Source organism: Chiloscyllium punctatum, chromosome 7, assembly GCF_047496795.1.
Source record: "Chiloscyllium punctatum isolate Juve2018m chromosome 7, sChiPun1.3, whole genome shotgun sequence".
NCBI lineage: Eukaryota > Metazoa > Chordata > Chondrichthyes > Orectolobiformes > Hemiscylliidae > Chiloscyllium > Chiloscyllium punctatum.
The window spans coordinates 133,763,556-133,789,288 of NC_092745.1; the positions used below are offsets into that span (position 1 = coordinate 133,763,556).

At 45.5% G+C, this 25,733-nt stretch overlaps 1 protein-coding gene across 6 annotated transcripts in view; it reads right to left on the minus strand.

The window, feature by feature from the left end:
- Positions 1-2,863: 2,863 nt before the first annotated feature.
- rnpc3 (RNA-binding region (RNP1, RRM) containing 3) overlaps positions 2,864-25,733 on the minus strand; it is a 45,312-nt gene continuing 22,442 nt past the window's right edge. For 4 of the 6 annotated variants that reach the window (XM_072574894.1, XM_072574897.1, XM_072574898.1 and 1 more), the window contains exons 9-16: positions 25,196-25,321; positions 18,621-18,748; positions 16,685-16,843; positions 16,269-16,363; positions 16,106-16,164; positions 12,927-13,059; positions 8,367-8,450; positions 5,927-7,361 (exon numbers count right to left, since the gene is read on the minus strand). In XM_072574894.1, coding sequence (XP_072430995.1) covers positions 8,385-8,450; positions 12,927-13,059; positions 16,106-16,164; positions 16,269-16,363; positions 16,685-16,843; positions 18,621-18,748; positions 25,196-25,321 — 766 coding nt within the window. In that variant the 3' untranslated portion in view covers positions 5,927-7,361; positions 8,367-8,384. Of the gene's footprint in view, positions 4,383-5,926; positions 8,261-8,366; positions 8,451-12,926; positions 13,060-16,105; positions 16,165-16,268; positions 16,364-16,684; positions 16,844-18,620; positions 18,749-25,195; positions 25,322-25,733 lie in introns of those variants that run through there. The other 2 variants (XR_011961199.1, XM_072574895.1) reach the window with 2 other exon arrangements.

The following is a 25,733-nucleotide window of genomic DNA, read 5'->3' on the forward strand; positions in this document are numbered from 1 at the left end:
GGAGTGGCCTACTGCAGCACAGTTACTGGGATACTCTCAGGGTCCATAGTCAGTGTCTCCAACTGACTCTTGACATGATATGAAGTGAATTGAATTGGTGGGATTCTGCCACCTGTAATCCCGGGGACCTGATGACAGTGCAATATGTGGACTCCTCTGCCCAGGAGCCCAGAGCGGGACAACCCCATTCACTTATTTTCCTTTGCTCTTTTCTAATGTTCCTGTTTATTATGGTACCTCACCTTTTAACGATTTCAGCACCTTCACCAGGCCCAGGCCTAGTGTTGGAGATGCTTCCAAAGGCTCAGAATGGCAGGCTTGGATTGTCAGCTGGCAAGGTGGTCTCGGTATGGCTGGCTCTCGGTGTGGTGGTTTCTTGGTCTTTCGGTGTGGTGGTCTCTCAGTGTGGCTGTCTCTTGGTGTGGTGGTCTCCCGATGTGGTGGTCTCTTGGAGAGCAATTCCTGTCTAGAAGGGGCACTCTTGTCTTGTCATGGCGATCTTCTTCAGCAGGTAGTGAGTATTCCAGCAGCTTTGTGTGAAGGTCTAGTTCCGGCACAAAACTCTTGTCCTTGCTTCAGAGGCGACTTAGGGATATTCCAGTGGCCCAGCATGGTGGTCTCAGCCAGGCCCGGCCCAGCCAGGCCCAGCATGGTGGTCTCAGCTAGGGCCCAGGTCGCAGCCAGGCCCAGCCCAGCCCAGCATGGTGGTCTCAGCCAGGCCCAACCCTGCACAGCCCAGCATGGTGGTCTCAGCCAGGCCCAGCCCAGCACAGCCCAACATGGTGGTCTCAGCCAGGCCCAGCCCAGCCCAGCATGGTGGTCTCAGCCAGGCCCAGCCCTGCACAGCCCAGCATGGTGGTCTCAGCCAGGCCCAGCCCAGCCAGGCCCAGCATGGTGGTCTCAGCCAAGCCTGGCACAGCCCAGCATGGTGGTCTCAGCCAGGCCCAGCCCTGCACAGCCCAGCATGGTGGTCTCAGCCAGGCCTGGCACAGCCCAGCATGGTGGTCTCAGCCAGGCTTGGCCTAGCCCAGCATGGTGGTCGCAGCCAGGCCCAGCCCAGTATGATGGTCTCAGCCAGGCCCAGCACAGCATGGTGATTGCAGCCAGGCCCGGTCCCACACAGCCAGGCCCAGACCCAGCCCAGCCCAGCATGGTGGTCTCAGCCAGGCCCAGCCCAGCCCAGCATGGTGGTCTCAGCCAGGCCCAGCCCAGCCCAGCATGATGGTCTCAGCCAGGCCCAACCCTGCACAGCCCCCAGCATGGTGGTCTCAGCCAGGCCCAACCCTGCACAGCCCAGCATGGTGGTCTCAGCCAGGCCCAGCCCAGCCAGGCCCAGCATGGTGGTCTCAGCCAGGCCCAACCCTGCACAGCCCAGCATGGTGGTCTCAGCCAGGCCCAGCCCAGCACAGCCCAACATGGTGGTCTCAGCCAGGCCCAGCCCAGCCCAGCATGGTGGTCTCAGCCAGGCCCAGCCCTGCACAGCCCAGCATGGTGGTCTCAGCCAGGCCCAGCCCTGCACAGCCCAGCATGGTGGTCTCAGCCAGGCCTGGCACAGCCCAGCATGGTGGTCTCAGCCAGGCTTGGCCTAGCCCAGCATGGTGGTCGCAGCCAGGCCCAGCCCAGTATGATGGTCTCAGCCAGGCCCAGCACAGCATGGTGATTGCAGCCAGGCCCGGTCCCACACAGCCAGGCCCAGACCCAGCCCAGCCCAGCATGGTGGTCTCAGCCAGGCCCAGCCCAGCCCAGCATGGTGGTCTCAGCCAGGCCCAGCCCAGCCCAGCCCAGCATGGTGGTCTCAGCCAGGCCCAGCACAGCCCAGCCCAGCATGGTGGTCTCAGCCAGGCCCAGCACAGCCCAGCCCAGCATGGTGGTCTCAGCCAGGCCCAGCCCAGCACAGCCCAGCATGGTGGTCTCAGCCAGGCCTGGCCCAGCCCAGCATGGTGGTCTCAGCCAGGCCCAGCCCAGCCCAGCCCAGCATGGTGGTCTCAGCCAGGCCCAGCCCAGCACAGCCCAGTATGATGGTCTCAGCCCAGCCAGGCCCAACCCAGCATGGTGGTCTCAGCCTGGTTTCCAGTGTACCCCAAACCCAGGGGTCATTAATTAAACCATGATGAACTTTTACTTTTTCTTCTTATTTACGACCTCAGTTATTAATTTAGGGTCCATGGTCTGGTGGCTTATAAACCTTTTCACAGTATTTTTTTGTAAATTGCTATACTATTCTGGAGGAGGCCGAGATGGATCACCCACTGAGCACTGCTGGTTGAAGGTTGCTGTAGGTGCTCCAGCCTTATCGTTTGCCCTGATGATGCTGGGGTCTTCCATCACCGAGGATGAGGAGATTGTGGAGCCTCCTCCTCCCGTCAGTCGCTTGATTGATTATCCAGCACCATTCACTACTGAATGCTGTAGGATTGAAGATTTCAGATCTGATCCATTGATGAAATTGCTTAGCTCTATCCCTTTCTGGTTATGCTGTTTGGAAGTAATCCTGTTTGGTGGCTTCACCAGGTTGGTACCTCATCTTCAGGCCTGCCTGGTGCTGCTCCTGACATACTCTCCTGCACTCTCCATTGAACCAGGGTTGATCCCTTGGCTTGATGGTAATGGGTGAGTGGGGGATATGCCAGGCCATGAGGTTACAGATTGTTCTGGAGTACAGTTCTGCTGCTGTTGATGGTCCACAGTGCCTCATGGATTCCCAGCCCTGAGTTGCTCAATCTGTTTGAGGTCTGTCCCATTGAGCACAGGGATAGTGCCACACAACACGATGGAAGGGATTGTCAATGTGCAAAGTTAAAAATCACAACACCAGGTTATAGTCCAACAGGTTTAATTGGAAGCACACTAGCTTTCAGAGCGTCGCTCCTTTATCAGGTGATTGTGGAGGGCTCAATGCTAACACAGAATTTATAGCAAAACTTTACAGTGAGATGTAACTGAAATTATACATTGAAAAACACCTTGATTGTCTGTTAAGTCTTTCATCTGTTTGAATACCATAATAGCTTCACTTCTTTCACGTGTAAATCACAAAACTTTTTTTTTAAACGTTGCATTCTCGTGTTAGCTGTTAACAATGGGTGATAGCTAGACAATATGTTGAAGGTGCTGGCCCCCTGTGTTCTCTGTCTATGCCATGATGTTTAGATTGATTCTCATCTAAAAAGTGAGATTGCAGAGTTTTACATGAATTCGTGCAGTTTTTGAGCAAAGTACAATGTAACTCTGCAAGTACAAATTCACCCCACAAAATATATGTGTGCATGTGGGTCTTTGTCTGTGTGTGTGTCTGTCTGTCTGGGGTAGGGGTTGTGAGTGTGAGAGTGCGTGTGTAGTGAGCGTAGAGTGTAAGTCTGTGAGGGGATGCATGTGAGAGTGTGGGAGTGTGTGTGTCTGTATGAGTGTACGTGGGTGTCTGTGTGCACATCTGTGTGTGTGTGTGTGTGTGTGTGTGTGTATAGGAGTGCCTGTGTGTGTGCGCGCATGTGTATAGGAGTGTGTGCGTGTGTAGGAGTGTGTGTGTATGTATAGTGCAATGGCGGCCACCTGTAATGTGACATGAACCCAAGGTCCCGGTTGAGGCCCTCCCTATGGGTATGGAACTTAGCTGTCAGCCTCTGCTTGACCACTTTTCTCTGCTGCCTGTCCAGACGTCTGCCTTGGAGGATGGTCACCCGATGGTCCGAGGTTGAATGCCCTGGACCACTGAAGTGTTCCCCAACTGAGAGGGAACCCTCCTGTCTGTTGATTGTCTTTGTCAATGTGAACAGAGTTGTCAGGTATGTTTTTCCCTCCTACTGATTTCATCACCACCTGCCGCAGACCCAGTCTAGCAGTGATGTCCGTTAGGACCCGACTAGCTCGATCAGTAATGCTGCCGCTGAGCCACTCTTGGTGGTGGAACATTGCAATTCCCCCTTCCCCCTCCCCCACCAACCAGCGGACATTTTGCATCCTTGACACCCTCAGTGCTTCCTCTGAGTGTTGTTCAACATGGAGGAACTGAGTCATCAGGTGAATGAGGACAAGGTAATCCACCAGGAGGACAAGGTAATCCACCAGGAGGTTTCCTTGCCCATGTTTGACTTGAAGTTATGAGACCTCAAGGAGTCTGGAGTCAGTGTTGAGGACACCCAGGGCAACTTCCTGCTGACTGTATCCCTCTGTGCTGCTGTCACCTCTGCTGCGTCTGTCCTGCCGGTGGGTCAGGACATATCCAGGGTGGTCTAGGGTAATAGTAAAGACTGAAAGGTGACAAAATGAGGAAACACCAATCAGAGATGGGGAGAGACTTACCAGGTTTGAAGCTGGACGAGTTGTAAACTTGTTGTGAATTACTCCAGGTGTTGGCTGTAATTTGGCTTCAAACATTTTTATTTCTTATTTGAATGCATTATCAAGGAAAGCACACATCAGTGGTGTATGTATCAGTAAGGTGACATAACTCTCATTCCCACCAGCACACAAGGACATCAGAATTAGAACATTCCCTTTCAAACATTAACCAGGATGATTCCAGGGCTGAAAGGCTTAAATTAAAACTAACTTTGCTGATAGTTTTCTCATGTACCTGCTGGGATGTGCAATCACTCAAAGTAGGGACATTACCACCATACCAGAGAACACTCAGGCAAGGCTTGTATTCACTCCAATACAGATTTTTAGCTGTGAGGTTTGATAGCAATTCTTTCCTCAGATGATTGTGGGGGGGGCGGGGGGCACGAGATGCATGCAGGGGTCACAGTCAAGGTGCACCTTGGCCCCTCCCTAACTGCCATTAAACTGAATGACTTGCTCAGCCTTTTCAGGGGGCAGTTAAGAGCCAGCCAAGTTGCTGTGGGTCTGGAGTCACACGTAGGCCAGACCAGTTAAGTATAGAATATTTCCTTTCTTCAAGGACATTAGTGAATCAGATGGGTTTTTAACAACTGTCATCATTACAGAGACCAGCTTTAAGTTTGAACTTCAAGTAGCCACTGTGTGGGGTTTGTCCATGTGGGGGCAGCCTGGGGTTTTAGATTCCTCGCACAGCCCCATCACTATTTCACCACTGCCTTCCCAACTTTCAAAACCAGACAATCAGAGCAGGCTAGTCAAAGGTGACATGAGGAGACACATTTAGGGCAGGTGCAGATGGATTCTTCATAATCCGGAGGGTGGGGGAATGCTGGTGAAAGGTCATCAGGGGCAGATGGAAATGTGCATTAATTAGCTCATGACCTTTTTGAATGGAGGAGCAAGCTTGAGGGGCTGAATGGCCTTTTCCCATTTGTATGTTTCGGGGAATTAGCAAAGGTTGGTACAGTGGAATAGGAGACAGGTGGGAAAATGAGGATTGTGAGGTTAGTGATAAAAGCACCAGATCCTCATGTTATGCAAGGTTAGGAGATGAGCAGTTATGTATGGGCTGAGGTGGTGAAATCAGAGCCACAAGGGCAAATTAAATAGAATGTTGAAAGCTTCAAGGGCAGGCTGCTGGGCTCTGGGAATAAACAGAGAGAGTAGGACAGAAACCTTGCTAAAAGTATCACCCTTGAAATGAGGAAGAAAGTAGTAAGGGAGTGGAAGAGAGGTGAGTGGTGTCTGAATTAGAGTAAGAGAGCATGGGCTGAGGCTAGACAAGGAATCTGGAAGCAATGATCTGGGTGGGAAGTAAATTCTGGAATCCAATTCACTACCAAAAAGAAAAAAACATAAATTGCAGGAAAAACTCAACAGGTCTTTTTCAGTTTTGATGATGATCGCTGGAACCAAAACGTTAACTCAGCGTTCTCTCAACAGATGCTGCCAGACCTGCTGAGTCTCTCCAGTAATTTCTTTTTGTTTCAAATTTCCATCATCTGCAATTCTTTGTCCCCCCCCCACTATCAAAAAGATCGACAGCATGGACCTAAATCAAAAACACTGATTAACAAAAGCACAGTTTCGTTACACCAGCTTTTATTTTTGTTGAACACATTCATTCAAGCAGCAAGAATTCAACAACTGACTGCAGATATTGACACTTTCCCAGAGTACAGAGCATCCACAGCTTCCCAAATATGATGGCCTTTAAAAACAGAATGAGGACTTCCTTGTAGTGCTGGGGCTACCATCTCTCAGCTTCACAATGTGTCCCAGTGACCCACAAACACTTTTTCAGAGCTCAGACTGCGACACTCCACATCCAGAAACAATGCTGTTTACCCTCATCCTGGCTCTTCCTCAACTCATAGGCCTGGACATCTCTGAACCAGATGATTGCAGGATACCAGAAGTAGAGGTTAAATATTCAGAGAAATTCTCAGGATAAGACAGTTCTCCATTTCTCCCTGTACAAGTAGTAACAAGGACAGTGCCTGAACTATGAACAAAGGCTGAACATGCTGGAGGGCTGTTTCCAACATTGAGAAAAATGAGGGGAGATCTGACTGGTAACTTCAGGATTCTGCAAGAGTCCCAGTTGATGCAGAGTCAATAATTCTGTTAATGGGAGACACTAGAAGCCGGGGCCATTACACATTCTAATAAATCCAAGTCAGGAGAAACCTCTTTACTCAGCGGGGAGACAGGAAGTCACTGCCAGGGTAAGTGGGAGATGGAAACAACGTCAACACATTTAACAGAACACTGGACCAATGTGGAGAAACAGCAGAGAAGGATCTGCTGATGATCTGAATGAGATAAAGAGGACATGTCAGGAGTTGCTGTGGTGTGGAAACTTCCAATGAGGCTAGGCACAGTATGGCAGGTAGAGTTTACAGCCCACAGTTACAGCATGATGAGATTTCAATACTGCTATGGGGTGCTGGAGCACGGGGATGTCTATCCTTCACTCTGGATCAACAGGACAGAGGAAGGAGAAAGCCACTAATCGGTCGCTGGTTTTGCTTAAAATAAAGACTGTTAGAGGTTTTCTTCTTACACACATCAGGACAAATTGTAAGAAATAACAGGTGTGTCATACAATTGATCAGTATTTGCCAAATAATCCAAAGTATTCAGGATAGACTGATAACCAAGTCTGGATTGTTGGTTGGGCTCAGTGTGGTGTATTGTGGGCACTGGAAGCTCCATATATTGATACTCAAAGCCATTTGTAGACAGGAAGAACACACACTGCACCTGTTTCACCTCAACAGAATAGGTGACAGCCATTCACTGGCTCATTTCTCAGGGAGATGTTTTGACTAATCAGAGTCAACTTGTCTGGTTTAAAATTAAAAACAAAGCCTAGCAGTTAACTGTCAACCATTAATTGGTACATTCTCGAGGCAATGCCGCTACCATGTAGAGTTCATTTGCTGACCAATCAGCACTCTCCTTTCCCACAGAATAAATGCTGTTTTCCCTTTATGTTGGCATTCTTGTGAAGTGTCCTGATGAGTGAAAGACAAAAAAAAGCTTCAACAAAATATGTCTTTTTTCCAGCAACTTTCAAATCCTGTACAATCTAACAACTAATTCTATTAAATATTTTTCCACCTCAAGATGTGAGATCCCCTGACACAGCCTCCTTGGCTCAAGGATTGGAGAGAAAACACCCCTTACAGCCCCTGTCCCACACACTAATTAGCGGGGATTTAATCTAATTTCATAACCCCTCTGAGGTGGTGATACTATGTGTGTGTGTGTGTGTGTGTGTGTGTGGGGGGGGGGGGGGGGGGGGAGAGAAGGTGCCTGAAATATGAGGCACAGGTATCAGGATTGGAGAGCCCAGGCTCTATTGCTGCACATTCTGATTGGAGCAATGACAACTTCGCTCCCTTAACTGTGAAAGAAACTTCCATATGCAACTGGATTTGCCACTGGGTTACTGATCTGATAGCAACTGAAAACCGTTTCTCATTCCTGCTCACGTTACCACAGGGGAAACGGGTTGTGGTTCAGATCGGTTCAAACCTCAACATCACTGCAGCATTCGGGTTTTCTGACACACACCGTGCTCCAAAGCAGGAAGAATAAATGAGGGCTGAGTCCATGTGTGCTTGTGATATCTTGATGTCGTGGACTATTCACCGGGTATAGCAGAAGAGTTTCTAAAAAGTGATCATGACTGATCTGAAGATTAAAACCAAGTCACTGAACAAGAGAAATAAGAGGCCGAGTTACTGAGAGGCCTCAGTTCCCCATGAATTCTCAATAAGTGAATGACAGGAGCATCAATGCTGTCTTTTGAGTCATTGCGTTTTATATATAAAAGGATACATTATAAAGGATACACTGAATTATCACTGCCCCAAACTGATGACTGGGCTTTTACTGTGAACAGTGTCAACTGTAACCAAGAGAAAAACATAAACCATCAACGAGCATTAAACACTCGCTCCACGGGACACGCCAGCAACATTACTGAGCATTAATGAGCAGAGCCAAAGACTCACCATACAACCCTCTGATCTTCACTTCCCTTGGCCCCTCTTGCCGTCTGCTGGATCTTGTTTCGGCCGTGCAGAGCGGGCAAATTGCTGTGAAGGCATTAAGGTGCAACGTCTGGGAGAGTTGATGTAACATCAACGACAACCAGTTTACGAAACAGAAATCGGAGCAGACTCTCTGGCCTATCTAGCACTGCACCACTGAACATGATCCTGGCTGATGCTGGGCTTCAACTCCACTTTCCTGGCCACTCAAATCCCTGAATTCCCAGAGATCCAGGATCAGCCTATCCCAGCCTGAATGATCAAACAAGCCTCTGGAGGCAGACAATTCAAAAATTCCCACTTCCTACCCGAACAGGAGTATTCCTCATCTCAAAACTGAATGATCAACCCTTTATAACCAAGACTACAATCTCATGTTCCAAATTCCCCAGTGTTTACTTGTTAAACTCCTTCAGAGTCCTGTTTCAACTCACTTTTCTAAACTCCAGACAATAGGGATTCAATCCACTCAGTCTCTCACCACAGGATAACCTCCTCAATCCAGAAACGAATGCAGCAAACTTTTGGTTTATCAACTGTCCTTCTATAAATACGAAGACTAAAAACTGCAGACATTAAACAGGTTGCCTCGCTAAAGATCTGCACAACTGTAGCAAGATTTTATTTCTGTACTTCAATAGCCTGGTAATGTTTGTACAGGATGTTGGTGAGGCCATTTTTGGAATACTGGGTACAATTCTGGTCATCATGAGGGGCATAGATAAGGTGAATAGCAAAGGTCTGTTCTCCAGGGTACGGGAGTCTGAAACCAGAAGGCATAAATTTAAGATGAGAGGAAAAGATTTGAAAGAGACCTGAGAGGATAACTTTTTCACACAGAGAGTGATTCGCGTGTGAAATAAACTGTCAGGGGAAGTGGTAGATGCAGATACAGATATAACATTTAAAAGACATATGGACATGAATAGGTAAGAGTTTCAAGGGATACCGGCCAAATACAGGTTAGTGGGACTGGTTTCATTTGGGAAACTTGGCCGGCGTAGATAGGTTGGGCCGAAGGGTCTGTTTCTGTGCTGTATGACTCTATAATGAAGTCCAAAGTGCCATTTGCTGGTCTAATTGTCTGTTTGATCTGCAGGCCAACTTTATGTTCCTTATATGAGCACTATATGGCTCTCTGCACATTAACTCAATGAGTAGCACACGTTTAAAAGTATTCTGCTCTTCTGTCCTTACTACCTTTAAAGGGTCGGTATTATACAGAAGTCTAAGTCAGGCAGAACCTGACACAAATGTTAAAGCACTAAGATGCAGGAATGAAAAGAGCACAGAGGTCTCAGAGCAGATGGAAAATAGGAAGGCAAGAGGTTCTGAAGTGATCGGAAAACAGTGAGAAGTTTTTATGAAATATGTTGAAAAACTTCATAATAAGAAGCAAATTTAGACAATAAAGATATTTGCACTTCACACTGTCCTGCTCAAAGTTTAGACTGGACAGGAGTCAAGAACTAGTTATTCTTTAGAAAGATTATTTCTGACCACAAGCTAAGTATCCCGAAAGACTTTGTTCCCAGCCTGTCAGGTAGATATTGCAAAATATTAGAGCTGAAAAATGTGTTGCTGGAAAAGTGCAGCAGATCAGGCAGCATCCAAAGAGCAGGAGAATCGACGTTTGGGGAATAAGCCCTGCTCCTTGGATGCTGCCTGACCTGCTGCGCTTTTCCAGCAACACATTTTCAGCTCTGATCTCCAGCATCTGCAGTCCTCACTTTCTCCTAGTTGATTGCAAAATATTACCCAACAAATTAGCTATTAAACTTTCACTGACTGAACAAACCAAAGCTTGAAGGCAAAGATGCAATTCTGCAGATGAAATAGTCGAGTGTGGGGTGCTGGAAAAGCAAAGCAGGTTCAGGCAGCATCCGAGAAACAGGAGGAATGCCCTGATGAAGGGCTTTTGCCTGAAACGTCGATTCTCCTGCTCCTTGGATGTTGCCTGACCTGCTGTGCTTTTCCAGCAACACACTCTTGACTCTGATCTCCAGCATCTGCAGTCCTCACTTTCTCTAGTTATCATTTAACAGGGCTATAAAATTCTGCAGAAATAGGACTAACACTAACATAAGGTTAGTATTGGATCAAACATGGAATCCAAGTTAAACAGAACATGTGTAAAAAGAGACAGTGGATGCAGAACTGCAGAGCTACAGCCAGTCTGTAAACAGGATCCCCAAGGCTCCCGTCACTTGGGATTTTAATACCCTGACTCATTCCTACATTGTTCCAATAACGTTCAACACTAACAAGAGGAAAATGCACTTCACAGTCTTCTATAGCCAACAATTTCAGATCACAGTCTCTGTCCTCACTTCAAAGTTTGTGAGAAGATTTGTAGCTCGGGTGCTCGTTGTTGTGGTTCTGTTCGCCGAGCTGGGAATTTGTGTTGCAGACATTTCGTCCCCTGTCTAGGTGACATCCTCAGTGTTTGGGACCCTCCTGTGAAGCGCTTCTGTGATGTTCCCTCCGGCATTTATAGTGGTTTGAATCTGCTGCTTCTGGTTGTCAGTTCCAGCTGTCCGTTGCAGTGACTGGTATATTGGGTCCAGGTCGATGTGTTTGTTGATAGAATCTGTGGATCTGTCCTCACTTATTCAGCCAGCAGTTGCTGCCACTGACACCTCCTCTAGACCCAGCTTTTAATACCTTACTTCTTTCATTCATTCCCAACCCGTTGTGCCTTATGCCTTATAACATCCTTTGTATAAATTCATCTCTTTTGCCCTCTATCCCACCATTTCCTCTTCATACACACAACCTTTTTCCTGAGTTTGCTAAAACCTATTCTGTCTCTAACTTCTCTCTTTTTGATCAAATGTCCTTGACCTGACTCACTAACTGCTTTTCTCTCTACAATTGCTTCCAAGAACTGCCAGTGTTTGGGTTAATTTCTAACTTCCAGCACCCACAAAGCTCTGATTATGCAAAAGAAAAACACTTGCTCTGCTTGGTAGCATCATATTGAGAGGAGGAAAATATTAACTGGAAGGAATTAAAACTATCTGAGCGAATTAAACAGGCAGACTCCTGACAATGTGTTACCTGGCGAAGCTGGAGAGTTTATCCTGTTCTCGCCCAGGCAGAGAAGGTTATGATGAGTTTTAATAGATGTGTTCATCTTCTATGATATGGGTTGTCCCCAAGACACAACTACAAACTTCCCCAAGTTCCCAAGTCTCCATGTCTTTCTCCATGGTAAACACAGGGAGAAATATTCACTGAGGACCTCGCCCTAGCTCCACTTTGGTCCTTGAGGGGTTCTACTCTCTCTCTGGTTATTCTTTTTCCTTCAATATACTTAAAGAACCTCTTTGGATTCACCTTAATCTTCTCAGCCAAGACTATCTTGTGCCCCCTTAATCTTTCTTTGAGCTATAATGAAGGGTTAAGCAGTAATGTGACCCTAGACTATAGCCAAGCTGAAGCCAAAGGCTGTGTATGAATGGAGTTTATTTAGGAGCCAATACTCTGAAAGCTTGTGATTTTAGCTCAACCTGTTGGCCTATAACCTGGTGCTGTGAGACTTGACTTTCTCCAGTAACAACCACATGAAGCTTGAAGAAAGCTGTTTGGTTTTTCCTTCAGCTGTTACTGTATGCTCTGGCTCTTAACCAGTAAACTCGAGTCTTTACATATGTAAACCAATCCTGCAAACAAGTGAGTGTTGTTGGAAAAGGATCACAGAGCAGCAAGTCCTAACAACACAACAGGACCATTTCAGTAAAAGCTTCAGACTGACAGCATTGAATTGCCTTCCCAGTCTTACACCCTTCCCAAACACTCCCGACTTTTTCCAGGCAGTGTCAGACTGAAGGGGAGTGGGGTTAGAACTTTCACTAATTCCAGTCTATGGTTCATAATTGTAATTAGAATCTATTTATCTGTAATAAATGGTAATTCTGGTTAAATGCACACGCTGTTCATTGCTTTCTGTCAACCTGGATCAGAAAGGCAAGTCAACTTAGGATTTCTTCAATCTTATTAAAATCTTTAATTTTTGTAATGACTCCAAGAAAAGCAGAGCTTGAAATTCAGCACGATACCCTAGTGATTCCTGACAGTGCTGAATCAGAAGGGAATTAGATAACTGGTTGAATGACATTCAAGCCCATTGGGAGAGCGCTGGGGAGTCAGCGAGTTCTTTCAATGAGCCAAATGGCATGGTCCTGCAGAGTGTAATTCCAATACTTGCGATTCTTTCCCTCTCTAATCCCTTTTGAAAATTGTTATTGAATCTATTTCCACTGCTATATTAGGGCAGCATGTTCCAGATCCCAACAAGTCCCTGTGCTACGATAGTCCTCCTTCAGAAATCCCCCTTCTCCCAGCTCTCTTTAATCTGCATTCCACTGGTGACCAACCCCCCTGTTAAAGTTTCGTTCTAAACACTCTCCCCTCACTACGGATATCGATCTGGCCACTCTGTGGGCGGTGTGTTGTTATTTTTACTGTTGTTATTGAGAAGGAGTGCCTTGCAATTCCTGCTGTTCTATGAAAGGATACAACCACCATCGGTTTTTCTTTGAGCTCAAACCCATTGACTTCCTTGAGGGCCTTAGCTGCAGCCTTCTCATTGGGAAGCCCAATGAAGGCTTGGCCCTTCATCCTCCCTTCTTTCATCAGTCGGATGTCAAACCTGCAAAGGTACAACAACTTTGTTTTATTAAACGATAATGCATCTTTCAAAATCAAAACCACCGGAACAGATATCGGTTCATTCATCAGACAGCTAGCAGTCCACAACACCCTGTTCCACAGAGCTGGGCTACATGCTCACTGACCTACACTGGCAGTTGGTCCAGAGAGAGTTAGAATTTTCATTTCTGCATTCAAATCCGTCTGTGGATTTCAGTCCTCACCATTTCGGTAACCTCCACCAAGTTTAAAGTGTCCTGTAGGTTTACTTCTTCCTCCAGTCACAATGCCCTCCTTACCTCTGTAACGCTGTCCTGCTCCACATCTTTCAACGTGGAGACTTTTCCAATTCTGGCCACTGTCCACCCTGGTTTTAGTCACTATCACTGACCTTTCCTCCAGCTGACAGAGGACCAAACCTCTAGAATCCCCTCCCCACGTCTCCTCGTCTTTCCATCTCACTTCTCTCCCTCAAGACACTGTTTACAATCTACCTCTTTATCCAAGCTTTTTGGTCAGCGATCCTAACATTTTCTTACATGGCTCTCTTTGTTTGTGAAGCACATTTGGACGCTTCATTAAAAGGTGAAAATAAAGTTATAACCAGGAGAATAATTTAATTGTTGGATAGAATTTCTACAATATTTAAGTTTTAACAGTCATTTGGCAGGACAAAACTTGAGTATTGTGGAAAAAAAAATGAAGTGTGATGGAATCCTTGCCACTTGCCTGGATGGGGGCAGCCCCAACAACACTATAGACGCTTAACACCATCCAGGGACAAAGCAGCCTGTGGCTGACACCACCACCAACACTTAGGAGCAGTAGTGTCTATCTACAAGCTGCACTGCAGAAATTCACTAAATATCCTGAGACAGCATCTTCTAAACTGATAAGGCACTTCCATCTAGAAGATCAGGGGCAACACATACATGGGAACACCACGCCCTGCAAGTTCCCCTCCAAGCCACTCCCCATTCTGACTTAGAAATATATCACCTTTCCTTCAGTGTCACTGGGTCAAAATCCTGGAATTCCCTCCCTAAGGGCATTGTGGGTTTACCTACAGCACATGGACTGCTGCAGTTCAAGAAGGCAGCTCACCCCCACCTTCTCAAGGGCAGCTACGATTGGCAATAAATGCTGGGCCAGCCAGCAACACCTACATCCCAAAGATGAGTTTTATAAAATGCATTTTGCCTTGCACTCATCAGGACATTTTGCAAGAATTCAATCTCAAGGGGAAAACCGATTTATAGTGCATGAGGTGAGTGATAGTTGGTTGACAAATGGACTCTTAATTGGTGGAAGTGTTGCCATGGAGAACGTACCCATTAATTCTGATTGACAGTCAACAGCCAGGATATGTTTAATGTCAGGCTTACAGAGTGCTGTGCTCATGAGTCCTGGAAGTTACATATCCTCATACACAGGCCCCTGTGGCAGAGGGTTTGAGCAGCGTTGGAGCACACGCTCCTGAGCTGCTTGGGTGAGTTTAAAAAATAAGGAATGATATCACAGAAAAATGTGCAGTTAATGTTAGACATCGTATTTCAACCCCAGGAATTTTGAAAAATGTAAATTTATAACCTAGCAGAGGGATAGTAAGAATTTATAGACACAGGAAAGGGGAGCTGACTTGTCACTAAAGGCAAGGAATTTATTCTTTCAACAAATCTACGTTTAAAGTTAATAGCATAAAACAAATAATTTTCTACTTGGCCTAAAGTTTGGTTAAACGTAATTTAACTGAAGAGAGACCAAGGGGTTTAGGTATACAGCTCCCTGAAAGTGGACACGGTGGTAAAGAAGGCATTGAACACACTTGCCTTCATTATTCAGATCACTGAGTATAAGAATTGGGGCATCATGCTGGGGTAGTACGGGACATTGGTGAGGCCACTTTTGGAGTACTGTGTACAGTTCTGGTCACCCTGTAATAGGAAGGATATTATTAAATTGGAGAGGCTGCAGAAGTTATTTACCAGAATATTACTGGGACTGGAAGGTTTGAGTTAAAAGGAAAGGCTGGATAGACTGGGACTTTGTTCTCGGAAGCATAGGAGGTTGAGGAGTGACCTTTTAGATGTTTATAAAATCATGAGGAGCATAGATAAGGTGAAAAGCAAAGGTTTTCTCACTAGGTTGGAGAATTCAAAACGAGAGAGAGTAATTTCAAGATGAAAGGAGAAAGATTTAAAGGCACCTGAGAGACAATCTTTTCACACATAGGGTTATTCGTATGGGGGATGAACTGTCAGAGGACAGGTACAGTTACAACATTGAAAAGACATTTGGACAGGCATTTAATAGGAAAGATTTAGAGGGATATGGGCCAAATGCAGACAAATTTGGGAAATCACTAGTTTAATTTAGGAAAGCGGGTCGGTATGGAGAAGTTGGACTGATGCTGTGTGACTCTTTGAATAACAGGGTAAGAGTCCTTGGTGTTACATATCCCGCAGTACATGGTAAGTCTCCTTTCCTCTTGTATAAATGATAGTTTTGTTTTTACTTTGGTATTTCTTGCAAAATGTCCGGGTGAACGTATGACAAAAAGCTTCAACAAAATATATCTCTCTACAGGAAAACTCAAGCTTCAGTCCCATTACAAATACTAAAAGACAGATTTGCATTTTCACAGAACCCATTATCCTCACAGGATGTCCAAAGGTTAGTTCGTTAATGAGGATTTTCTCTGACGTGTAGGCAGTGTTTAAATGTAGCAAATGAGGCAGCTAACATGTGCACAGCAAGATCCCACAAACAGCTCTGTGAAAATGACCAGATCACCTATTTTCACATATACCGAAGTAGATCAGGGATGGAGATGTTGTCATATCTTTTGCGTTCCTTCAAGTAGCAAATGCACCTTTCTACTTAACACCCACTCCAAAGTCAATGCCTTCAACACTGCAGTCCCCCTTTAGTAATGTCCTGGATTCTCTAACCTGACCCAGGTTCTCACATCTACTCCGTGAAAATTGCACCCATATCTTCCTGCGGTCTTAACAATATAACAGAGAAACAGAAACCAGATCTCTTACATGTTCCTCTCAGTTTGCGATGAGAAATCAACGTATCTGCCAAAGATGAACTTCAAATCCTAGAATGAAAGGAGAGTGAGAAAACACTGCTTGCACAAACTTCCTCAGCCTGCAGTGAAAAAGAAAAGGAGCGAGCTGCATGGGGACCTGGGAAAGAGGTTACCTTCTCTTCAACTTGTTTGGAAAGGTTCTTTACGTACAGGCGACAGGTCGGTTCACCTGGATTGTAATTCTTAAACAACGAAATGCTCTCCATCTCTGCAAGAAGAAAATCACAAACTGTGTATACCAATGGCATTATAGGAACACGAAGAGGTCATTCATCCCCGAGACTGCACAGCCATTCAAATCGATCACACCAAGCCATTTCTCAACTCCAATAAAAAGCTACCAATCTCAGTTATACCTCCTCAATTGACTTCAACATCCCACTACCCCCAAACAGCCCTGATCTGACTCTGAAGTTACAGACTCTCCCATTGGAAGATGACCAAACTTTAAATTGTACTGGCTTCATTCTCACCAGTGATTGGTGCATTAAGGTTAGTAATTGGCACTGCCCCTGACCCCCACACTCACCATCTCTGGAGAGCCTTCCTTTGGCCAACTGTTTCTTGGGAATGAACTCAGAGGGAATTTCTTCCTCTTCCTCCTCCTCACTTTCATTTTTTGAACATACAGGTGTTGGTTGGATTTTCCCAAATCCTGAATTTTGAGGTTCGGAATTCTCTTGCGGCTCTGTAAAAGTATCATCAGGAAACCGGAGCTTAACAACCAATCACAGCTCAGTGCCAACAACTTCACATTGAATCCACTCATTTCTCACAATACCTTTCATCCAGAATGTCACTGGATTCAACATACTGACCTCAAAGGAATAGATCTCTCCAACACTTCACAGGATCATAATTCAGACACTGAACCCCATGAGATCGTTTCATCAGAGGTTTGGATAATGTGTTGCCTTTTAAGGATCATCTTAGAATCATACAGTATAGAAGAGGCCCTTCAGCCCATTGAGTCTGTACTGCTAAAACTACGTTAAATCTACCCTACTCCCACTTTTCAGCGCTAGTCCCATAGCCTTGAAGTTAATGACATTTCAAGTGCTTGCCCAAGTACTTTTAAAAAGTTGTGAGATTTATCAACTCCTCCCAGACAGTACACTCCAGACACCCACCACTCTTTGGGAGAAAAGGGCTTTCCTCAAATCTCCTCTAAACCACCTGCCTTCCACCTTAAAAGTCTTGTTACTTTTTTGAAACTGACCTTCAACTAAGGGAACAGCTGCTTTCTATCCACCGGGTCCATACCCCTCATAACCTCAGACACCTCCATCAGGATCCCCCCCACCCTGCTCCACAGAGAATGCCCCGAGCTTATCCAGCCTCTCCACATCGTTAAGCTGCACCACCCTAGGCAGCATCCTGGTGAATCCCCTCTGCATCCTGTGCTGTATAAGCCCATCCTTCCTATCGTGTGGGGACCAGAACTGCACACCGTACTCCACCAAACTCCAATGTAATCTCCCTGCTCTTATCATCTATACCTTGACTGAAAATGGCAAGTGCCCTGTGTCCCTTCTGAACCACTCTATTAACCTTTCCAGCCACCTTCTGGGATCTGTGGATAAGCTCCCCAAGATCTCTCTGAACTTCCTAGTGTCTCATCATTTAAAAACTCCCTTGGTTTGTCATTTCTTCCTGCTTCACCTCACATGTATCAGGGTTAAATTCCATCTGATTCTGATCAGCCATTCTAACCAATCCGTAAACTGATCTGTAATCTAACACCTTCCTCCTCACTGTCAAACACCGTGTCATCTACAAACTTGATCACCCCTCCCTTGCCCATTCCCCACATTTTCCTCTATACTTCCCAAACAATAAGGGACCCAGCAGTGATCTCTGCAGTACACCACTGCACACCAGGCTCCAATACACAAACAGCCTTCGACCACCACCCTCTGTCTCCAAGAGTATTTTGGATCCAACTTGTCACGTTACTTGAGACCGCCATGTGCCTTTCTATATTTTTTAATCAGTCTCCCTTGTGGAACCTTATCAAAGATTTGGTTGAAATCCATAGAAACTACATCAACTACATCCATAAAAACCAGCCTCATTCAAACACTCAGTCACCGCCTTAAAGAAACGCAAACAAATTTGTTTGGTATGGCCTCCCGCTACAAAGCCATGCTGACAATCCCTGTTCAAACCTAAATACAAAAGATTAATTCTCTCCTTCAGAATTTTCTTCAATAGTCCCCCAGGCACTGATGTGAGGCTCACTGCTCTATAAGTCGATGGATAATCCCTACCATCGAGGAGATGGGCTCATGTTCTGGAGTTAGGTGCTGGCCTTCGGTGATGGGACTGCTGCAGTTCTCACCTGACAGTAAATCAGTGAGACATCAGAAATCATTAACCTCCTGTGAAGGGCTTTCAGGAAAGGAGAATAAATGTCTTTGTTTTTTCACTGGGACAGAGTGCACACTGGTTTCATGACAGCCTACCTGGTCGATGATCACCTCCTCCCTCCAACAAGCTGCTAGCATCGACAGAGATGTGGAATTCAATTTTCTTTTGACTGTGAGGCTGCGGCTGGTCAAAGACTTCAGACGGTGGAACCACAGGATGTGAGCTGGGAAGGCACAGGAAGATATAAATCAACCTTCACTAGAAGGTGGGACAAAGCAGCAGGAAGAAGACACTTGACCTTTCGAGCCTGCTCCACCATTAATTAAACCATGGCTGAAACAAACAATGCTGGGGGAAACTCAACAGGTCGAGCAGCTACTGTGGAGAGAGAGAGAAACAGAATAAACAATGCGCCCCATATGACTCTTCAGAACCACTCTGATTAGTGGAGGTGAGGCTACTAAATATTTTTTAAGACAAACGTCAATTATAGTCACAGTGTCATAGAGATGTACAGCACGGAAACAGACCCTTCGGTCCAACCCGTCCATGCCGACCAGATATCCCAACCCAATCTAGTCCCACCTGCCAGCACCCAGCCCATATCCCTCCAAACCCTTCCTATTCATATACCCATCCAAATGCCTCTTAAATGTTGCAATTGTACCAGCCTCCACCACATCCTCTGACAGCTCATTCCATACACGTACCTCCCTCTGGGTGAAAAACGTTGCCCCTTAGGTCTCTTTTATATCTTTCCACTCTCACCCTAATCCTATGCCCTCTAGTTCTGGACTCCCCGACCCCAGGGAACAGATTTTGTCTATTTATCCTATCCATGCCCCTCATAATTTTGTAAACCTCTATAAGGTCACCCCTCAGCCTCCGACGCTCCAGGGAAAACAGCCCCAGACTGTTCAGCCTCTCCCTATAGCTCAAATCCTCCAACCCTGGCAACATCCTTGTAAATCTTTTCTGAACCCTTTCAAGTTTCACAACATCTTTCCGATAGGAAGGAAACCAGAACTGCACGCAATATTCCAACAGTGGCCTAACCAATGTCCTGTACAGCTGCAACATGACCTCCCAACTCCTGTACTCAATACTCTGACCAATAAAGGAAGGCATACCAAACGCCTTCTTCACTATCCTATCTACCTGCGACTCCACTTTCAAGGAGCTATGAACCTGCACTCCAAGGTCTCTTTGTTCAGCACACTCCCTAGGACCTTACCATTAAGTGTATAAATCCCATTCTGACTTGCTTTTCCAAAATACAGCACCTCACATTTATCTAAATCGAACTCTATCTGCCACTTCTCAGCCCAGTGGCCCATCTGATCAAGATCCCATTGTTCTCTGAAGTAACCTTCTTCGCTGTCCACCACACCTTCAATTTTGGTGTCATCTGCAAACTTACTAACTGTACCTCTTATGCTCACATCCAAATCATTTTATATAAATGACGAAAAGTAGAGGGCCCAGCACCGATCCTTGTGGCACTCCACTGGTCACAGCCCTCCAGTCTGAAAAGTAACCCTCCAATACCACCCTCTGTATTCTACCTTTGAGCCAGTTCTGTATCCAAATGGCTAGTTCTCCCTGTATTCCATGAGCTCTAACTTTGTTAACATGTCTCCCATGAGGAACCTTGTCGAATGCCTTACTGAAGTCCATATAGATCACATCTACCGCTCTCCCCTCATCAATCCTCTTTGTTTCAACAAAACTCAATCAAGTTCATGAGACATGAACACACAAAGCCATGTTGACTATCCCTAATCAGTCCTTGCCTTTCCAAATACTATTCATCCTGTCCCTCAGGATTCCCACCAACAACTTGCTCACCACCGAGGTCAGGCTCACCGGTCTATAGTTCCCTGGTTTGTCTTTACCGCCCTTCTTAAACAGTGGCACCACATTAGCCAACCTCCAATCTTCCGGCACCTCACCTGTGACTATCGATGATACAAATATCTCAGCAAGAGCCCCAGCAATCACTTCTCTAGCTTCCCACAGAGTTCTCGGGTACACCTGATCAGGTCCTGGGGATTTATCCACCTTTAACCATTTCAAGATATCCAGCACTTCCTCCTCTGTAATCTGGACATTTTTCAAGATGTCACCTATTTCCCCACATTCTATATCTCCCATATCCTTTTCCACAGTAAATACTGATGCAAAATACACGTCTAGTATCTCCCCCATTTCTTGCGGCTCCACACAAAGGCTGCCTTACTGATTTTTGAGGGGCCCTATTCTCTCCCTAGTTACCCTTTTGTCCTTAAATATATTTTTAAAAACACTTTGGATTCTCCTTAATTCTATTTGCCAAAGCTATCTCATGTCCCCTTTTTGCCGTCCTGATTTCCCTCTTAAGTATACTCCTATTGCCTTTATACTCTTCTAAGGATTCACTTGATCTCTCCTGTCTATACTTTACATATGCTTCCTTCTTTTTCTTAACCAAACCCTCAATTTCTTTAATCATCCAGCATTCCCTATACCTCCCAGCCTTCTCTTTCACCCTGACAGGAATGTACTGTCTCCAGACTCTTGTTATCTCATTTCTGAAGGCCTACCATTTTCCAGCTGTCCCTTTACCTGCGAACATCTGCCTCCAATCAGCTTTTGAAAGTTCTTGCCTAATACCGTCATAACTGACATTCCTCCAATTTAGAACTTTTAGATCTGGTCTACCCTGTTCCATCAGTATTTTAAAACAAATAGAATTATGGTCACTGGCCCCAAAGTGCTCCCCCACTGACACCTCAGTCACCTGCCCTGCCTTATTTCCCAAGAGTAGGTCGAGTTTTGCACCTTCTCTAGTAGGTACACCCACATACTGAATCAGAAAATTGTCTTGTACACACTTAACAAATTCCTCTCCATCTAAACCTTTAACACTATGGCAGTCCCAGTCTATGTTTGGAAAGTTAAAATCCCCGAACAGAGTGGGAAGGGTGTGGAATGCCCTGCCTGCCAATGTAGTCAACTCAGCCACATTAGAGAGATTTAAACAATCCTTAGATAAGCACATGGATGATGATGGTGAGATAGTGTAGGGGGAACGAGCTGAGAATAGTTCACAGGTCAGTGCAACATTGAGGGCCGAAGGGCCTATTCTGCGCTGTATAGTTCTAAGTTCTATAACCACCCTATTATTCTTACAGATAACTGAGATCTCCTTACAAATGTGTTTCTCAATTTCCCTCTGACTATTAGGGGGTCTATAATACAATCCTAATAAGGTGATCATCCCTTTCTTATTTCTCAGTTCCACCCAAATAACTTCCCTGAATGTATTACCGGGAATATCCTTCCTCAGCACAGCTGTAATGCTATCCCTTTTCAAAAATGCCACACTCCCTCCTCTCTCGCCTCCCTTTCTATCCTTCCTGTAGCATTTGTATCCTGGAACATTAAGCTGCCAGTCCTGCCCATCTCTTCGCCGTGTTTCCGTAATTGCTATGACATCCCAGTCCCATGTTCCTAACCATGCCCTGAGTTCATCTGCCTTGCAGTTTATCAGTCCTGCTTTGACCCTGCCTGCCCTGACCGTTTGACTCGCTCCTTTTCCCCCTGTACCAGTCTCAGATTGATCTCTTTTCTCACTATTTCCTTTATAAAACAGTAATTGCTGTTCCTGGAATTCGAGGCAATCACCTCCAACGCCTAAACTCACTCAAAAAAAGGAGCGGCTCTTACAGCCACAAGGTGTTCCTTTCCTCCATCTTGAATTCTTGACCAAAGGAGTTAAAGCATATTGGGGCAGGTGGGAAAATGGAGCTAAGACCACAACCAGATCAGTCACAACCATATGGAATGGCAAACTCACTGGACTAGACAATCTACTCCAATCCATATTTCTGTTCCCCCATCATCCCCAATGGTTACAGACATGGACACTGCAGTAAAGAAACTGAAGATTTCTGATTCGGCTGCACAATATTAGGATGCAGAAACTGGTTAACTAATCTTCTATTATGTATTGCCTTCTAACAACCTAATGATCCTAACAGAGTGTTCATCAAGAATGACTACTTCTGCCCAACCATCACAAACACAGAGATTGAGTACAAAAGTAGAGAAATGATATAGGTATTTATAAAACCCGCATTAGGCCCCAAATACAGTGTAGCATCTAGAACTGATCAGCACATTCGGAAGGACGCAAGGATGTCCAAGGGGGTTTTTAGTTCTAATATTTGTTCAGGGATGTACCAGTGATCAACATTCATTGTCTAACCCCAAGTATCCTGGTGGTGATGAGCTGCTGCAGTCCATTTGGTGTAGGTGCTCCCACAATACTGCTAGGGTTTGACAACCAGAACTTTGATGCAGCGACACTGAGGGAACAGTGATATATTTCCAATCAGGACACTGAGTGGCTTAGAGGGGAACTTGCAGGGGATGGTGTTCGCATGTATCTATTGCCCTTGTCCTTCTAGATGGAAGTGGCTGTGGGTTTGGATGGTGCAGTCTCAGGAGCCACGGTGAATTTCTGCAGTGCATCTTGTCGACTGCACACACTGCTGCTGCTAAGCGTCGGAGGTGGAAGAGGTGAATATTGAAGGTGGTAGCTTGGGTGCCAAACAGGCTGCTTTGACCTGCTTGGTGTTGATCTCCTTGTTGATGGATTTGCATCTATCCAGGCAAGTGGGGAATATTCCCTCACACTCCAGATTTGTGCTTTATGGACAGGGAACAGACTTTGAAGACTCAGATGATGGAGATTTTGACTACAGAATCCCAACCTCTGACCTGCTCTGGTAGCCACAATATTTATACAGTGAGTTCAGTTCAGTTTCTGGTCAATGGTAACCCCCACCAGGATGCGGATAGTGGGGGATTCATGCCACTGAAAGCTAACTGGTGATCGTTAGAGTCTTTCTTGCTGTGGATGATGATTGTCTGGGCACTTATGAAGCGTGAATGTTATTTGCATCTTCACAGCAGACACCTGGATGTTGTTCAGGTCTTGCAGCATTTGGACATGGATTGCAGGAGTAAAACATGATGCTGACCATTGATTGCTCATTTCGGAAGTTTTTGTAACATTTACAAGAATGATTTCTGAGATGAGGAACATCAGTTATGAAGATAGATTGGTTAAGTCAGGGCACTTTTCTTTGGAGAGAGAGATCTGATAACAAAATTCAAAACCTGGAGGAATGTGGACAGAGTAGATAGGGAGAAACATTTCCAACTCCTGAAAGGATTGTGATTGAGGTACAAGATTTAAAGCAATGGGCAAAAGTAGCAAAACTGATAGGAAGGAAATCTTTTTCATGCAGAGAGGGGCTAGGGTTTGGAACGCACTGCCAGAGTGTGTGGTAGCAAATCTAATCAAAGCACTCAAAACGGTTCGCTACCTGAAAAAGGAGAACGGACATGGTCACAGAAAGAAATTCGAAGAAGGCACCAAGCAAGTTGTTGAGAGTCAGTACTAATATGACAGGCAGAGTGGCATCCTACAGCATCCAAACAATTCTGTGAACTCCTGGGATCAAACAGCCAATGGCTGAGATGCTGAAGCTGGCTTTCAATGTGGAACAGGGCTGGAATGAGATTATACAGGCAGCCCTGATTACAATCAATAGGCTACTCCAGAATCAAGAGAAAGTGAGGATTGCAGATCAGAATCAAAAAAGGTGGCGCGCTGGAAAAGCACAGAAGGGCAGGCAGCATCCGAGGAGCAGGAGAATCGATGTTGCAGGTATAAGCCCTCTTATCCCCGAAATGTTGATTCTCCTGCTCCTTGGATGCTGTCTGACCTGCTCTGCCCCTTTTCCAGTGCCACACTTTTCGACTCTACTCCAGAATTAAACCTTCTTGTATAACCTCATCATTACAGTCTGCAGTTGAGAGTGGGGAGATCTAAGAGGACGTTCTGCAACCAAAGGAGTGTTAAACGTTAATGATGGCCAGACCAGATAAGAGGTGCCTTGGGAAGCACTGTCTGCACTGTGTGTGCATACTTGGAGATTACTGGGCTTTATTGGTGAATGTTGTTCCAATATGTGCAGTGAGCACTGTCAACAGACTGCCTGGTATAAGTCAGCAAGTGCAGAATGGAACCCAGTGACAAATTCTGCTGGAAATTGAAGCTCATTACAGGCATTCCTCAAGTTACAAATGGGTTCCGTTCTTGAATACTTTTATAAATCAATTTGTCTGCAAGTTGGAACGCAACACAATACAAAATAACCGTTCATTGCTCTGAGAAAATGTTCATGTCAGATCTTTAAAATTAATATTACTTGGGGATCTCTTTTGTAACTACAAGCACTTATAAATTGTACAATTGTAAATTGGGGACAGCAGCCTGTAGATAAAATATTCCTGAACCCATCATAGATATGATTTAGATCCACGTGTGCTAAAAACAGAGCGCGCAGGAGTTAAACATTTATTATGTGATAGAGGGGCAAGGGGAATTTCTCACTTTACTGTAAGTGGTTGCGATCTGGAAAGCACTGCCTGCAAGGTTGCTGGAAACAGATTTAATAATTTTGAGAAGGGAATTGGAGAAATTTAGAAAAGGAGAAAGATTGCAGGGCTCTGGAGAAAGAGCGGGGGAGTGGGACATAATGGAATACAATGGGCTGAATGGTCCCCTTTTGTGCTCCAAGTCCCACATCCCAGACTTATCTTCTTAGGTTCTTACCTCTGGGTAGGTGCTTTTGGCACGTTAATCAGGTCCTTCAGTCTAGGTCGTTTTCGGACTGAGACCCGCTTTCTCTTCTGTCTCTGTTTTGGTGGAAGTGAGGCCAATTCCATCAATCGCACCATCCTGGAAAGAAAAAGGAAATGTTTTAGCATTGAACAGATTTCCAGGGAAGGAGGATTATTTACTTGGCCAAACTGGAGAAGCTGAGATATACTTGCTCCTTTTTCAATAAAAATGTCAATATTGTTTAAAATCCAGGGCTTCCTTGGACTTGCTGCCCTTACCCTTCACTCAGAGAAACACGCTGGCCCTGAATTCTGAAGTAAACACCGTAACTATCCCATGGAAATAAAACACTGGAGATAATAATGGGGCAAAAGGCTGATAAGTCCTTTGGGTGTTGCCGGATGCATCCTAGGATTTCAAAAGAATTAGTCAAAGTTAAAAATCACACAACAATGAGTTATAGTCCAACAGGTTTAATTGGAGGTACTAGCTTTCAAAGTGCTGCTTCTTCATCAGGTGGTTGTGGAGC